At 40.6% G+C, this 17,954-nt stretch overlaps 1 protein-coding gene across 7 annotated transcripts in view; it reads left to right on the top strand.

Annotated features, from left to right (window-relative positions):
- Positions 1-334: 334 nt before the first annotated feature.
- The window catches only part of ARHGEF10 (Rho guanine nucleotide exchange factor 10), a 109,955-nt gene continuing 92,335 nt past the window's right edge, over positions 335-17,954 (top strand). For 5 of the 7 annotated variants that reach the window (XM_063389328.1, XM_063389331.1, XM_063389333.1 and 2 more), the window contains exons 1-2: positions 533-672; positions 13,799-13,874. In XM_063389328.1, coding sequence (XP_063245398.1) covers positions 13,838-13,874 — 37 coding nt within the window. In that variant the 5' untranslated portion in view covers positions 533-672; positions 13,799-13,837. Of the gene's footprint in view, positions 673-8,928; positions 8,989-13,798; positions 13,875-17,954 lie in introns of all 7 variants that reach the window. The other 2 variants (XM_063389329.1, XM_063389330.1) reach the window with 2 other exon arrangements.

Below are 17,954 nucleotides of genomic sequence, written 5' to 3' on the forward strand. Positions count from 1 at the left end.
AAAAATGTTCCGCATGAGATGCCAGCGTCTCCAAACAGCATTTAATTTTGAAACTATTACTGGATTTCGAGGTATAAATGAGATAAAAATCCCAAATAGCGCCGTGGCCCAGTGTGTACCCTGACGTTTTCAGGGGTGAGCATGAGGCTGAGCGTGCCCCATTGTCCAGCCCCAGGCCCGGCTGCCCTCCCGGTGCCCGCGGCCGGGCAGCCCCGCTCTCCGCCCGTCGCACCGACGCCTGGCGGGGCTGCCCGGCAGCAGGGCCCGCGGCCAGCGGCGGGATGTGCTCCCGCCCCGGGGCGGTGTCACGGGCGGCAGGAATGCGGCGGGGCCCGGGGGGACGCGAAGTGCCCGCCCCGGCTCTGCCCGGCCCGGCCCGACCAGGGGGACAACGGGGATCCAGCGGGGCCTCGCGGGGGCAGCGCCGGGAGCGGCGGCCCCGGGCAGGCGGTGACGGCAGCGCGGCCGCAGCGAGGCGGGGCCGGGCCGGGCGGCTCCCGCCGGCGCTCAGGAGCTCCGCCCGGCGGCCAGTGCGAGCTCGGCGCCGGGGTGAGTGACGTGTCCGGGCCGCGGGGCTGCCGCCGGGGCCCCGGCGTAGCGGGGCGGAGCGGGCCGTGCCGGGCGGCGGCCGCCTCGGAGCGTTTGGCGGCGGCTCCGGCCGCGGCGGAGGAGGTGGGTGCTCGCTTCGCGCCGGGATCGTGCTCCGGTGCTGTCACGGAAAGTTTGGACCTCGGAGGGTGGGCTCGATGTTGGGTGCGGAGACGCCCTTCAGGGGCGGGGGCTGCCTCGCTGGGACTGCGGGGGTCGGGGCGGCAGCCGCTGGACCACGGCCCGGGGGAGGAGGGGGAGACGCGTGCTGTGAGATTGTCATTAAATGGGTTTTGCCTGTGCGAGGGTGGGTCACTGAAGCGAGGGTGCGAGGGGTCCGTGAAACACCTTGGTCAAACTTCTCGCTGGTGAACTGTGTTGGAATTTGTCCCGCGAGGGTTTCGCGAGGGTTTCCTCGCGTGTGCTCTTCGCGTTCCGCGGTGTGGGGAGCCGCCGGCTCCAGCTTCCCTCCCCTCTCCATCAGCGACGGACACGGCTGTGGAAAATAGAACTCCCGTGGGGGCTGGAGTTCCTTTCCTTCCCCGTTCCTCAAAGCCTGTGTTCGACCGGTTTTTTAGTTGGCATCTGCAATTAAATTAGTTGTCTTGAAACAGGGGGAAAATACTTCTTCACAATAACACTGTCCTTTTATGTATTTTTTATTTGGTTTCCTTGTAATTACGGTGCAGCTATTGGAGAAGTTACATAGTTGTTTGTGGTGATCTCAGACCGTGTAGTTTGTTTTGCAAGATGCCCTGTGCTTACAGGGTAAAGTAAGAAGAGCTTTAAAAGATTGCCCAGTCATGCACTGGCTGAGTGAGTGAGCAAGCTGCATCAGTAAGCAGTACCAAGTGCTTGGAAAGGCACCTATTAATAATATGACCACAGCAGAGGCTTATTTAAAAGATTTTTAGGTGGTGCTTGTATTTTTTGCCAAAACAATTTTATCCACCCTAAATCCTGTCCTCTTTCATTTACATATTTCTTCAATCCTTCAATCCCTTTTTCCCTCTTTCTTTCCCAAAGATACTAAGATCATGGCTTTTACCTTGAAGTAGCAGATTTTAGGTTGTTTAATTGCAATGTAAAAAGGGTGGGGTTTTTTTCAGTCTTGCAGTTTACCTGTTAGCATAAGAAGATGTAGGGTCTTTTTTTCATGAGGTAGGAAATAAAACATATTGCTTAATAACTCTTTCATGCTACATACAGTGAGGTTATACCAACATGTGTTGGTTTGTGGCTATTTTTATTGTAAATAAAAGAATTTTTTCCTAAAGCCTTTACTCTGCTTGGTAAACTCCAGTGAGCAATCTGTTCTGCAGTAGAAATTAAGTATAACATTTTAAAAATTTTCTGTTGGTTCTCAGGAGACACAGGTTTATTGCCTGAATGTGGGGACATGTTCAGTGTCTACAACTTCAAGCCCATTATTCAGGCAGAGGTTCTGGCTGTTCAGCTGTTTTCTTCAATGGGCCCTTCATTCTTTTCACTTGGGTGATCTGTTTGATCTTGATAATCTGTCTGACTTGCTTTGTTTAATCCATCTTGTCTTTTTTTCTTTCCCTTTCCTTCTCACCCTCAGGCTTAGTACTCCATGAACTAGTTACATATGTTTATCTGGTTATGAACAGTAGTTCTTTAGATACTACCTTGAAATCTGGTATTTCTGGAGGCTTTACAGTGAGATTTCAAAATTTTTATGATATATTCTATGGATTCCTTAGATTACTTTTGGCATTGTACATGAGATGTGACTTAACTGTATGAGTGATGGCAGGTGTCTTCTGGTGGTACTGGGTTTCCAGTGTGGGGGGCTTTTGTGGCTGCTAGCCACAGATGGATTTGGTAGGAGAAAGCACCATGCAAGCAGACAGACACTGGAGTAATGGGATGTCCATGGTGTCCTGCTGAATGTTGGGACCTGGCAGAGTCCTGGGGTTCGGGCTTCAGGAGCTGGTCCGCCACAGGATATGGAGAGGAGCCCCGGTGCTGTGTGATGGGTGTGTGCAGTCTGGCATTGCAGCTCTGAGATGTGGAAGCCAAATGGACAAGTCTGGTACTATTTGCTCTGACAGGCTGGTTATGAGCACACTAAAGTATTTAAAAGGGGGTTGCCTCCTTCCCTCCATGCTGAGGAGCTCTCTTTGACCCTGAGCTAGACTAACACTTAGCAGATAGGCTGTGATTTCACTCATCAGCAAAAATCCTTTGCCATACTGGAATACTGGAGAAGAAGCTTTATCTTGCCAGGCTGGGCTGGATGGATCTCTGAGCAAGCTGGTCTGGTGGAAAGTGTTCCTGCCTCATGCATGGCAAGGTGGCTGGAACCTGGATGATTTTTAGGGTTCCTTCCAACCCAAACCATTTGATGATTCTGTGCAGAAATCTCAACAACAGAGGAGTTCTTCAGTTGATTCTGAGCTGTTTAAGAATCATTGTGTAGTTTATAAACATTTGAAGGAAGACAACAAACCTGAAGGGCTATTGTTAAACTTCATAATTGTTAACGGAATTTAATGCAGTTGGCAATAGTACATTGCTTATTTGTAAAACAGGAAGTATTAACTGCTTCTATATAAATTAAAAATTATTTTTAGAATCTGATGTAGAAAATTTATAAACTTCAGCCTATTTGTGAAGCAGCCAGGAAGCAAAAGCTGCAGTCCAGAAAAGGGAGGACCAGTTTTGATTCAGACTTTCAGACTGAACTTTATATGTAGTCGGTATATATGTTTATTTATCTGTAGTACACTGTTCTGAATTTTGTATGCGATGGAGAAATAAGCTATGTGAGGTACTTATATTCTTCATTTTACATATGTGGAAGAGTAATTTTGTTTCCATCTATGTACAGTAACACCTATTTCAGTTTTTTCTTTATGTATTTTAATTTTACAGTCTTTAGAATGTTAGAAGGGATCCCATGGAGTTCTCATGTAGTCTCTAAAGGTATTTTTAAATCTATCTTTCTGTAAGTTCAGCTTCCTGATGGTTTTTTGAGCTGTAAGTGCATTTCTGTACTATCCTTGGATGCTTCTTGTGGAATATCTATTGCGGCGGTTGTACCTTAGAGAAACTTCCTTTAGAGTTGCAGTGTGAAACACTGTGAATGCAATTGTTCTTACTTTTTGAACATTTTATATGTTATAATGAAACGATAGACGAGGTTTCATTGATAAGGTTATGAATTAGTCTTTCATTTTGTATGTATTCAGCAACATATGAGGGAGGCATTTTTCACATCTAACATCATATTTTGGTAAAATCAGCATTTATTACAGATACCTTTTCCCCACTCCCATTCCTTTTAATACAATGTCATTCTTGTTATTACATCTGCTAGTGGAAAATTAATATTGGTAAATTAATTTCTGAATCTAGCGGTAGTTTAGCAGTAGAAAAGCTGTAAACCAGGATGCATGGAAATTTCCAGGGATTGGTTCATAAATGAGAATTACTTAGAGGAAACTGCAGGCATATCATAAGGGAGAGAAGCTCTTTATTATAAGGAGGTAAGAGGTACATGAGCAAGTTAAACCAGAATTCTCATTATGGACCTGTACAACTACATCTTAGTATTCTTTTTGTTTTCAAATCTTTCTCAGTAATGTCACTGTACGTGTGAGTGTGTGGTTTGCAGAGAGCAGGATATTGTGACTCAAGTTCTATCACATATCCATGGAAGAAAACTCTGCATTATTATTAGCATCTTTTGAGATTTTAATCAGTTGGACATTTTCTTATCATAAAGAATCTTGAGTTTTACTTACACCAAAATAGTGTAGAAACCAGGAACATGTAAAACTAGAACTTGTTTTTAAGGGAGTGATGACAAGTAATGCTAAGCAAAAGTTGAAAAATATGTTTTCAAACTTGTGTTTTTAGATCAAAAACTTGATTCATGTTTATTCTGAAATGCCTGAATCAGCAAGACTGTGGGAAGTGATGCATAACTGCACAACATTGATTATGTCCTACATGTTCACTGCTCAGTCAGGAAGCCTGAAGCTTAATGTCAAATGCGTGGGTGAGGCAGAGCAAAATAAATTGTTCTACTTACGTGCTGCTGAATAGGGGCATTATCTTGGGAAAATCTGTTTCAGTGACTTACTGTACTGTACAATATTTGTTACTTGGGACTGAACCATGAATGTGAACTGTTAGGATCCAAGCTCAAGGTCAAACATTCACTCTTGCTTCTCTTCTGTAATCTCTTGTTTCTTGAAATGCGTTAAAAAATTGCAGAAATCATACAAATAATTTTTCCCTAGAGATGCAGACTGTACATCTCAAAAACTTCCAAGAAAGAGGGTAAATGTTATTTCCTCATCTGTAAAATGGGATAATAACTTACTGAGAAGTAGATGGCAATATTTAGATGTCCTGGTAGGATCACAGTGAGTCTTGAGCTTATGTCTCTTGTTTCTATATTTTTCACTTTTCTAAAGCATTCTCAGTCTCATCCTCACTGTCCTTTTAGAATTTTATACTTAATATTCAATATTGTTGCAAACCATGGATTGACTAATTAGAGTTTTAAAAGCTTCACTTTCAAATAGTAGATTGTTGAGAAGAAAGATGTCTACTGGAAAATTTCCAGTTCAAGGAAAGAATGAAGACTGCTGATGTTTGGGCTAGATCTGGAACTTACACTTCTGTGGGAATATAGCTTCCATTATACATTTTTTGAAGACAAGGGCTGTTCTCTGTAGATGCTATTGCTATTTTTCTTTCTTCCTGTAATTAATGATTTAACAGCTGCATTACCTGATTTCTGATTTATTTGAATAAAAAGTTGGTGTTAGAAAATCAATCAAAATAGTGTTATTTTTCTAGGGCATGCATTTTAACTTTGTTATTAGAAATGTATTTCCATATTTTACACTATATATTGAAACTCAGTAATAAGACTATATACTTGTAATAAGTGGATTCATCAGGTGAAATACATTTGTTTAACTGGATGGTTTTCTAATGATCAGATAGAATGAGTCGATGAGAAACAGCATGGTTACTTTTCCAAGGACAGTAGTACCCAAAGAGCTGAAAATGTTTAGGTAAAGTGTCTCTGTCAGGACCTGGTTTGCAGGCAGCAGTAGTAACTGAATATTCGTTTCAGTGTATCCTTTCACTTATATAATTGGAAACAGCTTCTGGTGGAAATTTTCATCAGTTGTCATCAGTATCTTGAAAGACAACCTATGCCTCGTAAAACTAGGATGCACAGATTTAGTGCAAGTTGAAACAAGACTTTCTGCCTCTGTAATGAATGTCTGACTAATGTATGGTTGGAGGGGAAAAAGTGCTTTATTGACTGTATCCATAAATAACATTTCCGTGGCTTTTTTTTTGCAAGTTAAGACCTTGATTTGCCGGAGAGTGAAACCAAGTTTCAGGAGGGGATATTCTCCCTGTGACAAAATTTCTGTATTTTACATGTAAGGGTGATCAGAATTCCTATACTGAATGATATTTTGGTGCATTTTTAATAAAAAGCATTCCTAAACTCTCTGCATAATAATTGTAATTACACATGTATTATAATAATACGTATACAACTAAACCCTATGTAGGTTTACATCTCAATTGAAATGTGTGGCAGCATATGAGGATCTTTTCTGATTAAAAAATAGAAGTCTTGATGAGGATATTTCCAATTAAGGTAGTTCTTCATATCCAGCGTTGAAAGGGGCTAATCTGAATTAAATTAAAAAAAGGAAATTGCAGAAATATGATTGCTTTTCCAGATGAAGTTACTTGATTGCTATCAAAGTATAGCACAAATTAAGAAAAAATGCTTTTAATATTCATATATTTTTATTTTGCTTGCATGTGGGACATGAAGGATCTTTGTCTTGACCCAGTGATGCTGATTTCGAGTTTGTGTGGCACAGAAGAAAAACAGATCATTCTTGACTTCAAGCATGTGATGGCAGTGTTCCCTTTTAATTCTTCAGATGCTTGCAATTTGTTGCAGTAGTCTTGACCTCCAGGATGGTCTATAAGTGCTGGAGTGAAGCCTGTCTTCTTATTTTGAGTATTTAAGCAGTTGCCAGGGCAAAAGACAGGAACAAGGCTCATTCACTAAAAATGTTAGGTGTCCTAGCTGCGTGTTTGGGGACCTCTTCCTTTCCCTGGTTTACTTTTTATCCATATTCCTCTCATTCCTCAAACATTTGTAGGTCATGGCTTTTCTATTTGTAAAGAAAATATATTGCTACTGAGCTTAATAAAACCATATGCTTGTGTTGGATTCAGCAAGGTCTTTTGCAGAATGTGATGGTGATCTAGGTGGGTGTGCTGCTAGATGGGTGGGAGCCTGGTGGAGTGGTTGGGTTTGGAGGTGGCTGGTTGGCCATAACTTGAGGCTGGTAACCAGTGGAGAGCCCCAGCTGTCCGTCATAGGATGGAGTGTCCAGTTAATGTTGTGCATGAAGTCCACCAGCCCTTGCTCATGGAGTGTGCAAGTGAGGAAAGGGGTGGGCAGTGGATGTTCTTGAGATTCAGGCTGTCATTCAGAAGGACTTGGGTGGATTGGAGGAGCTGGCTGCCAAGGACTCTGGAATTCAGCAATGAGGAGGGTGAGGTTACACACCTGGGGAGGAATCTCTCCTCCGAGGGGAAGGGTTCCTCTCACTCGGCACTTGTCAGACCACACCTGCAGTATTGCATCCAGTTTTGTGTCCACATCTCACCCCAGCACGAGAGAGATGTGGAAGAAACTGAGCAAGTTCAGTCCAAGGCTGCTAAAATGTCAGGGAGCGGCAGCAGAGCCCTGGAGGAGAAAGAAGCTGCATGGGGGCCTGGCAGTGTGCTCCCACCAGCTGGCAGACTACGAGGAAGGGAGCAGGACCACAGGCTATGGTCAGAACTGAAGTAAGAGTAGTTCTAGCTTCATTTAAGGACAATGTTGTTTTTATTTTTTAGGAAGACAACAGAACAAGGCAGCAGGATGCCTGATACGGTTGTGCAGTCTGCCTTTAGAGATTTTTCAGTATCTCAGTAGATAAAGCAGCCTGGTCTCACTTGGTAGTGGACCTGGCTTGGAGCAGCAGGTTGGACTACCTGACCTCCTGCCAGCCAGAACGAATCTGTCAAGCAGTGATTCTGTAATTTGCCTTGCAATAATAATCTGTAGAGGGGAAGAACATAAATACTAAAAATTTAACTGTGCAGATTTCACTGGGATCAGTATCCTTTGAACAAATCTACAAATGCAATCTTTGCTTACCTCTTCTTTTCCCTTCCTTTAGGTGATGTACTGAGCAGGAATCTTGGTGGAGAAATATTGGAAGTAATACCCTTTAAAAAGAGAGATTAGAAAAAGCAATCTTCAGCCATGTTTTTGGGGTGTTTCTGTAGATAGCTTCCTTTTCAGGGCTTGCTGCTGCTGCATTTTCTCTGGCCTTGGGCAGGATACTGTTTGTTGTGAGAAAGGGAAGGAGAAAAAGAAGCATAGTAGCTTTTGATGAAGTGGATTCTCTATTCATTCTGAAAAATGTGCATCTCTGCAGATCTGGCATTGTTTGAATTGCTGTCAGAGATAGAAGGTTGCCCAACTTTAATGGAGCCAGGAACTGGGCTTCCTAATAATTTTCTACCTGAACATTTGTACTTCCTTTTTTATTCCATTGCTTGTGATTTTAGTAATTTTCTTTGCTAAATTTAAGAATAAAATTTGTATAGAACAGGACTCTTAGCTATTAATAAAATCAAATACTTTAAAAGAATTAACAATACAGTCTTGGTACAGACTTCTTTAATGGCTTACAGCATGGGATGGGAAACTGTCATAATATAAATGGCTGCTTTATTCATACTCACTGTAGGCATCTCTTTAAAAATTTACAGTCTATGGTTCTTAGGAATAACTTGTGAACAAATTGTACAATCTGTTTTTATTTTATCTGTCTTTAAGAGAGCCTTCTTAAGCTACAAGAGGAAAAAAATAGAAAATTAACATTCTACCTTCTACCTTCTTCTATCTTGTCATTTTTCTGCACTGCTGGAAGAGTCTTCATATCAAATTTCAGCAAGATTTACTTCCCAATGGGAGTTCTGTAGTTCTAGGTGGAAGAAGACTCAATTGGGCATTATACAGCAATATTCACTAAGTGATGTGGACACAAGGGGATTTTAGACATTCATGGGCTTTGCCTTGGCAACTTTTGATGTTGTTTGGATGTTGTTCTTTTAGTTTAATTTTTAGACCTTCAGGCTTTCTCTGAGAAATTGCTTTTCTGCTTGGACTAAGCTTTCTCCACAAATCACAGTTTGTTGGAAATCAGTCTGCTTGATTCAGCTTCTGTTTCTATTATAAAATGTTCATTCTCTCTGCAGTGTTAAGAATGAAGAATGCTGCTGTTGCTGCAGTTACAGTGCACACACCCTAAAGAGAAGGTATGTGAGTCATCTTTGCAGTTCTTAGGGTGACAGAGCTGAGAAAGCTTGGCAGCCTGTGCCCTTTGGGAGCTCAGTACTGTGCCCCCAGGTCTGAATAGTGCACTGCCTTGTAGTTTTGGGAGAGTTTGTGCCAGTCCCATTTTTGTTCCATTTTGACTTCTGCACAAGTAGTGACTTTTGGAAAATAGTTTTGTTGAAGTGGAAATGCAGATGTTGATCAGTATTTATAATCCTTTAGCTGAGAACTAATAGTCCGTTGTTTGTCCCACAATTAGAGGAAATCATTGAACAAAATCAGATACGCAGACACAGCTGAAAAGCCTAGTCCTGGAGGCAAAAGAAGTTACCAGAGGTTAAGAGAAAGGAAAACTGAGTCTCAGAGAGGAATGTTGACATTCTTCTATAGTCTTTGGACAAGTATTAAGGTGTCTTTGCCATTGTTTCATATGCTGAAACTGCCCTTTGCTGTGGAATCAGAGTTTCAGCCTCACAGATTTTGCAGGTATTAGCACTTTGAGGTTGTGAGGTCTGCTGTGGAACATCACAGACTCTCACTTTTTCCATGGTCAAAGGTGAGTGTAGTTGGTGTAAAATTTGCAATGTTAGGAGTTGTCCTTAGGGACCGTTTCACACTTGGATGATTTTGGTTTCTGGTGTGAGTGCCATTGGAGATCTGAGTGCTTTAACTGTGGGGGACTTTTCTGCTTTAGAAACATTGCCCATGAACACCTGGTTTTAATGTTGTATGTGATATTTCCATATCAACTTAAAACTTAGAAGACATTGCAAACTTGGTCAGGAACTGAATATATTGTAGTATAAGGAACCTGTTGTGTTTTTTTTTCTTTCAAAATGCATGCATTTAATATGGCTATTCCTGATTTTTAGTACCAAACTCAGGAAGTTACTAGCTAAACATCTGGAATAAAAGCATGCTATTGTCCTACAAGTAGGTTTTTTTTTTTTGACAATAGTCCCTTAGGCTTGGAATAGTTGGGGTTTACCTTGATTGATTGGTTCAGCTATAAGTGGACAGATAAACTGGGAACTTAAAAAATTGGAAAACTATCTTTCTTCTTCCAGTCTGTAAATATGAGTAAGAATTACCTGTTCCTCCTAACAGTTTGGCAGGAAAGGACTGGAGGAAAACATCTGGAAGTAGACATTGGAAGTGAGGTCCAATGTTTACACCAGTGCAGGTCAGCTGCCTTTGATAAAAGTGCCCAGGAGCTCCTGTGCCTCTCCCCCGTGTCTGCTGTACGTGGGACACACAGGGGAAACAGAGGGGAAGAGAGGGAAAGGAGACAATCTGTAGGCCACCTCTGTGGCCCACAGCAGCCACAGCTTTCTCTGCCCATACCTGAAGCAAAGAAGGTGATGACACCAAATCAGGTGAATTCCTTTCACATCTGGATGCCAGTGGGAAATGTTAAACTTTCAGCTAAGTAACTCTAAGAGCTTCTTTCTGTCCCTTTGTTCCTGTGATTGCTGTGGAGTCTGGAAGGGTGCAGTGTGAGTCATTAAACAGAGGTTATACTGTGTTTGAGAAAACAATGTTACATGGGGGAAAAGAGCTCCATATTTTTGTAACGTCTATGTCATTTCGAGTAGGTCAGGGCAGTTGTTCAGTTATTCATATTTGTAATTTTATGATGAAATATGCATGAATATAATAGCACATGTGTTTCATGTTTAATAAGGATTTTTTCTTTTTGCAGTTTTTATAGTACCTTTGGAACCAAATCTTAATATTCTGCGTCTTAAAAGCTGTTAATTTTTTAAATGTAATTTTATATTAAACCAAGTAACATCTACTCAGTGATCTCGATGCTGCATCTGGAATTTGGTGTTCAAATTCCCCAGGACAAGAGAGGGAGTGGCAAACTGGAACAGGTCCAGTAAAGGCCACTGCTATGGCTGGGGGTGGGAAGAGGTCAGGAGAGGCTGAAGGAACCAGGTATGCGATTTTGAAAAGAAAGGACTGAGGAGGATTGAGTTGCAGTCTTCTGCTTCCCAAGGTGGGGTTGGAAAGAAGGTGGAGCCAGGCTTTTTTCAGGGATGCACAGCAGGAGGATGAGAGGCAATGGCTGGAAGTTGCTGCAAGGCTAACTCCAGGTGGGCTTATGGGAGTAACTCTTCTTGGAGTTCCAGGTTAAGCTCAGGAGCAGGATGCTGTGGAGTGTGGTGAAATCTCATCTTTATGGGGTTTCATAACTTGGGGGGACAAAGGCCCTGAGTAGCTTGATTTGGTTTTGAAAACACCTGTCTTGAGTGTATGAGAGAACATTTGGAAGTCCCTTTCAGCTTAATTTAAGCTTTGATTTTCACGATTATTGTCTAAATACACCTGTAAGCTATGCTGTGTAACTCTGTTAGCAGGAGAATCAATGGGAGAAGCACTTGAGCTACAAATGCAAATGTACCATATGCTGCTAGTCAAACTAAATTGTCTGCCTTAATCTTCATTTAAACACCTTTAAGTTGAGTTAGTTCCCCTGCCTCTCAGAAGAAGAGTGAAAAACTTCTTTGATACCTTGTGCTATTAGAGATAGTTCATAAATATGCTGTCTGCTTCATAATATGGAAATTATTTTCTTTTTGGAAGATATTAATGCAATCTGTAATACACAAGCTCTCTTTCCTGCTGCAGGGTTTTTCTCAGCATCTAAAATGTAGCGAAAAATATGTGGAACTTCAAGATGAGTTAATGTAATGTATAAATCAACCCCTGAGGCATTCTTAAGTGAGAAAGTGTATCTTTCTTCTTGTGAATAACTGCACTGTTCAGATGGGAACAAGCAGGTCAGTGGATAGAACTAAAACACTGGGTCTGTGTCCTTCTTTGACACAATTCTTGTGTAATTCGAAGCATGTCACTGTGAGCTAGATTAAAATGGAAATCAAGCTCCATGGCTCAGTTCTATGTCTTGTTAATATTTGTAGGTAAGGAAGGAATTTGTTTTAAAAAATCATTGTTGGAAGTTAAGTTTGATAGCTATTTAAAATCTTGCATCATATAGTTAAAGACAAAAAAATCATTAAAATCATTCTGAAAGTCATGTAGCTACTCACTTAAAGATGCATTTGGAAGATATGCTGAAATTCACTTTCAGAGATTTGGTGGCTACTAAATGTCTCACACTTGAAAACCTATGCTCCAGTCATGAGCAGCTTTAAAAAAATATAAAAATTAGCCATTTCATCAAACCATAGCTATCCCTAGTTTTGGTGTGGCAGGATGCATTCCAGACATCTGTAAGCAGGAACACGCCTTGGAGCTCTGCAGATATAAACTGCAGAGAAGCTTTAGAAGGAACATTGTATAGTTAAAGCACATAATGGAATTTACTGTGTTATAGCCAGATGTTGTACATGTGGGTGAATCCTTTCTGAGCCTTGGCTCTGAAGCTACTTGATTTTGTCTAGGACTGGATTAGGAGTTACCAAAGTTTAAGACAGTTCTAAAGGGAATTTTGTATGCTTAGTAAGTGAAGTTGTTACAAATTGTCTTATCATAACAGGATCTTGCTCTACCAGAGTTGTAATCCTTTCTAGCACATCAAACTGATAATTCACCCTTGCAAACCTAATGTTAAGGCGGAAAATTGCCTGGTGCCGTCTAGGGTTGGATCCTTTTTTGAAGCTTTTTTTTTTCTGTTCACTACCACTTTTTCTGTAAGTGGCAATTGATTTGACCTTTGTATCATGATCCATTTAGTTTAATATTTTGCCACTGTACCTTGAATTTCACTCAACTCAGTCTCCTTCAACTTAATCTTTTCATATTTGGGCTATGGAGACTTTCCAAGGGCTGGAGCTGTTTTGTTGCCAGCAGAAGAGATAAATTCTTCAGATTAACATCTACGGGCTATTCAAGAGTAGGATAGAAAATTCAGCACTGGCTCTTCCACTGTCGTTTATAGCTTTTGGAAACTTACTTTTTCTCCTCAGCCTTATTCTGAAATCTGTCTTTTTGACATACTGTCTCTTGGGTTAGAGTGAAAATGGGCTGGGGACAGAGTGTGTGCATTGCTTAGTACAATAGGTTTTCCTTCTGGATGATACTGAAATGTCACTATTAATGTCCCCAGCATTATGGGGAAGGAAGGATGATGTCTCTCATAGGTTCTGGGCTTTGCTGTCTTGTTTTGTGTATTCAGTACCAAAGTAGGGAAATGCTTTGTAGAGTTTTTCTTTTCTTTAAAACATGAGATCAATGGCATTTGAAAAAATAAGATGAAAAAAAAGATCCACAGGAACTTGCCTGCTAGTACTTTGCTCTCCTTACGAAAGGTGGAAGTAAAAGGACTCAAGCAGAATTTTTAAGATTAGCAAAAAACCCCCCAAAACAATGGAAAGGAACTGTGTACAAAGTGTATAGTTAAAACTTAAGTTAAAATAGAGAAAAGCATCATGAAAGCTGATAAGCTCCTTAGAATTTTTATCCTTCACCCCTTCACAAAGATTTTGAGACAGAATATGTACTCTAAACAGACATTGAAATAACATATTTTAGTAATCTCCTTGTGATTGTCACAGTGGGAACTGCAGAGCACCAAATAGTTTAAAAACGTCGTCTTTCTTCAGCTGGCTTACTGAGATCATTAAAAGAATTGGCTCCAGTACTGAGGGCTGTGTACATAAAAATTTGGACTGTATTCATATATTGAAGGAAGAAGCCAGGCAAATTTCCTCTCTTCCATAATGGTATTAGCTAATAGGTATGAGCTTGGCCAAATTGAAAAGGAGTGTCTCAATATTTGGAAGTTCTGTTCATCTACAAAACATGTTCCCTTCATTTTTGCAGAGTTTTCCAGTCTGATAAAGGTGTGCTGGATACACTAGAATGGACACAGAGGATTTCCCTCCACCACCACCAGAAGGTAATTGAAATAGCTTGTAGTTTAAAGCAAATTTTTCTGTAAGAATTTGATTGTCTTTCCAGCAGTGATTTTACCTCTGCAACATTCCCTTTCCCCATATCACCCTAAGGCTTGGACTCCGTGGTATTCTGTTGAAACACGAACTCCTGTCATCTACCCTGTCTTGTTCTTGGACTTCACTTGCTGGTGTAGTTAGAACATGATGGGAGGAAACCTGAGAGCAATTGGTCCTTGCAGTCCAAATCTGAAAAGATGTGTTTTCTGTGGCAGCTCTCTGTAGTCAGAATTCAGACACTTGCAGAAGAGTATTACAGATGCTGAACTAAGAGGCTCATTGCATAAAGTTAACACTCAGTGCCCCTTGCCTGCTGTGTGCTGGCAGCTGGATGGCCTCTGGTGTAACCCAGGTGTCTGAGGGCACAAAGGTAGGACCTACAAAGACACTGTCCCACTTTTGTGTTTATGCTCAAAGAGAACATTGAGTGTGGTGATTTTTTTATCCTGTTTGACTTTCTGTAAGCACATCATTGTGTAGTGCTTGCTCCTACATATTTTAATACTTAATAGGATTTGGCTTTTGGTAGCCGGATGCTGGGAGGTTCATAGAAGTATTATGTGCTTGTTGTGGTCATCACAAAACATAAATTTACAGAGATCTGTGGTTCAACCTGCTCTTGTTTTGGTTAAGTTGCTATTATAGTTTGTATAGATAGTGATTTTTCTGTATAGCATTATCTTTTCCTTATATAGGACAATATTAATTATGGACTTGCACTTTATTATATACATTGATATATGTGTATATTAATATATATGAATAAAATACATTATTGCCTGTAGGACATTTCACTTAATGTTCACACAGAACTTACATGGAGCCATTTGAGTATAAAAGAAGATTTAATCATAGTTTTGTTTGGCTGTAACTCTTTAGGGATTTGGGAATTGTCATACTAGATCAGTCCTGCTTTCTCTCTAGTTTAGGCACTTCCACAGATAGAGGTCTGTTACTAGATACTACCTAGGGAGTTGAGAATGTGAAAGAAGCAGAAACTGGTGAAATCAGCTTTTAATGGGTTAGATTTCTGGCCAACATTATTGGCTGTTTCATTTATGCTCTGACACATCACTGAGATTATTGTTGGCAACAATTCCTTGGCTGTCCATGTCCTAGTCCACATGGTCGGGACTCTGAATTGAGCTCAGTTTTGTTTAGTGACAGTTACTGTGAAACTGTCTCTATGGGATAATCTATCTCCAAAGCAATATAGTGCTGCAGGGGAAGAGCCATCCCTAGGGAATCAATATTTCCAATTGAGCAGAGGCTGCTGTTTTTCAAAGACAGCCAATAATTGTGGCAACAGCACCAATTTTGTGCAGCATTTCAGTTTGTGGGATACTCTGACAAGATTTCAGGGTGATGCAGTTCAGTATGATTCCAGAATTCAAGTTCTTTTTCAGCAATGGTTTTTGTGACGTGTAGAACTATGTGTATCACGTCCTTATTTTCAGACATTTTAGTTCTTAATAGGCTGAGATTAGATTTATTTAACATAAATTTGGATTCTGCTCTAACTAATCTTGCATGAATGCCAGTATATACTTTTCTTTGGGGGTGGGTCAAGGGAGAGAGGTAAGAGGGGGTTTGGAACAGGCTCCCCAGAGACCAGCACCAAGCCTGACAGAGTTCAAAAAGTGCTTGGTTAATGCTCTCAGGCACATGCTATGATTCCAGGGTGGCCATGTGCATAGCCAGGAGTGGGACTTTGATGAGCCTTGTGGGTCCCTTCCAGCTCAGAATATTCTGTGATTTCACTCTCATGTGAAAAACCTTTGTCTGAAACTAGTGGAACTTGAAGATTTTTTTAGTTTGCCATTGCTGACTCTCTTAGAAACACATTAAAGGGATTATCAGTGAAGATAAATTTTAATAATGACACTAAAAGGTATTTTAGTTCACTTTCTAGATAATTCTGGTTACCTGTTTTTCAGGTGGAAAAGAAGTGAGCATTTGAGGGCCAAGTATGATAGCAAATACACTTAACAACTAACAAATGAAGGTTTACTTTGCATGCATATATACTGGCCATCCATGTATCTGTTCAGGAGGGGTGAGCAGCACCTGTCAGGGTGCATGGGTGGATTGTCCTAGCTCATACTGAGGATGAGATTCCTGTTGGGTACAGAACTGTTTGCTACACCATTAAAAAATAAGTTCTTACTTTTGTCATAATGATTCTAAGATCCCACACTGGGGCCACAGATGAAATCAATTGCTTTCTTTAAAAGAAAGTTCTTATGATGCTGTGGGATTTTTTATTTTGTTTGCTTATTTTTTGTTCTAACAAAGCTGTAGTGCTGAAAGTCATCTGGGCTCCTTTCTATCTGCTAGTGTATACCTTGCACTTCAAATCTCAGCTTTATTCTTGTTGAGTAAGTTTTCTATGGTTTTGCCAGGAAAATTCTCCAAACTTATTTTTTATCAATCCTAATGTATACAAAGGGGAAGAATAGTAGTAAATCTTCATCTTTGTCATGGGGATGTGGCAAGAAAATAGATGCAAGGCTAAATAATGTGTTTTCATTAGCCATAGCCATCTGAGTCTGTACCTTGTTTATTTTAAGGTGCAGTAAAGGTCAGCAGTGAAGCTGCTTCTGCCACTACTTGATAAGGAAAAACTAATGTGATAAAAGAATGGAATGTAACATATTTTATTTGTTTTAATTTATTCTGCTTATGCAACTTATCTGTTCATAGATGTTTGGACATTCCATTCATGCATTGCTAATCAGGTAGTGACAAGTCTGTGCTTGCTACCTTTCCTACCTCAGAGCAAGTTCAAGTAGTGAGTAACTTGGAAGAATTATTGCCTGTGTGTTCTGTCCTCTAGATTGCTTTAAAAAGAGCTGCTTCTTCTAGCCACGATTAAAAATTTCCTAGTATTTTTCTCTGTGTATGTTGAGGGAATGTATGTTTTAGCAACCGGGGAGCAGTTGGAGTGGGGTAGATGCAAAGGCTTCCATGGCTAAGAGCAGAATCCAGGAAAGTACTTCCAGAATGGATACTTGCAATGATACTGCTAGCTTATGTCCCCTTCTTTAGTGTTTCTGCACATATGGAGTCAGGCATGAAGTGCAGGTATTTAGAATTGCTTACATGAAAGTATTCCATGGCTGTCTTATGAAGTAGAATAGAGAATGATTCTTGTTCTGTCAACAAAAGAAAATCGTTTCTTGAAAGCTAAGTGAAAATGGCAAGTTTTATTGTGGCTGTAAGTTATAATTATGCTTTTAATTGGTTGCTGTAATGGAACATCCTTTACCAAACCAATTTAGACAAGACGAGGATATGCTGTGGGCTGCAGACTGTGGAGGGAGGAATTACAAAGCTGGTAGTTCTGAAAATCTGGAACCACACTGAGTTCCTTCATGTGGTTATGTTCACACTGAACAGTTGGGACTGGAGGCTGGATGTCAGTGGTAGGATGGTGTTTATGTGTGATGGCCTGTACTTGTGTGATTACTGCTTTATTAGGAGATGTCATGTCTGGCAGTTTTTCATTCCTCTACTTGGAAAATATCTGGTGATCTTGCAAAGTGGAAGTCCTTTTCTTTAAGTGAGGACTTGAGAGATGTTTATCAGGGCCTGTTTCCAAAGGAAATGTGTGTTTGTTTGCCTAGCAGGATGGATACCTGAGAAGCAGCTTCTTGCCCAAATGAAACTGGGGCTACTTTCTGTATTGAGGAGGCTACATTTTGCAGTTTCATTGTCTCTGAATATGTCTGTCTCTGACTCTTTCTGGTACATGGCACTATGCCTCAGATGATTTCTCTGTTAGAAACTATTAGAAAGCATTGGGTGTATTTCCTCATACTGAGTATACTTTTGTTTTTTTCCCCATTTATAGAAAATTAACGTAAGTGATCTGTTAAAATTTTAAAGTGAAATACTGAAAATTCACTTTTACTGAGAGTGTTTGTACAAGGACATTATTAAGAATTAATTTGACTGCATAGTCATCATATTATTGCCAAATATTCTCTACCTGAGAGAGAATCATCTTCATTTGAGAAGTATGA

Source organism: Prinia subflava, chromosome 2, assembly GCF_021018805.1.
Source record: "Prinia subflava isolate CZ2003 ecotype Zambia chromosome 2, Cam_Psub_1.2, whole genome shotgun sequence".
NCBI classification, from domain to species: Eukaryota; Metazoa; Chordata; class Aves; order Passeriformes; family Cisticolidae; genus Prinia; species Prinia subflava.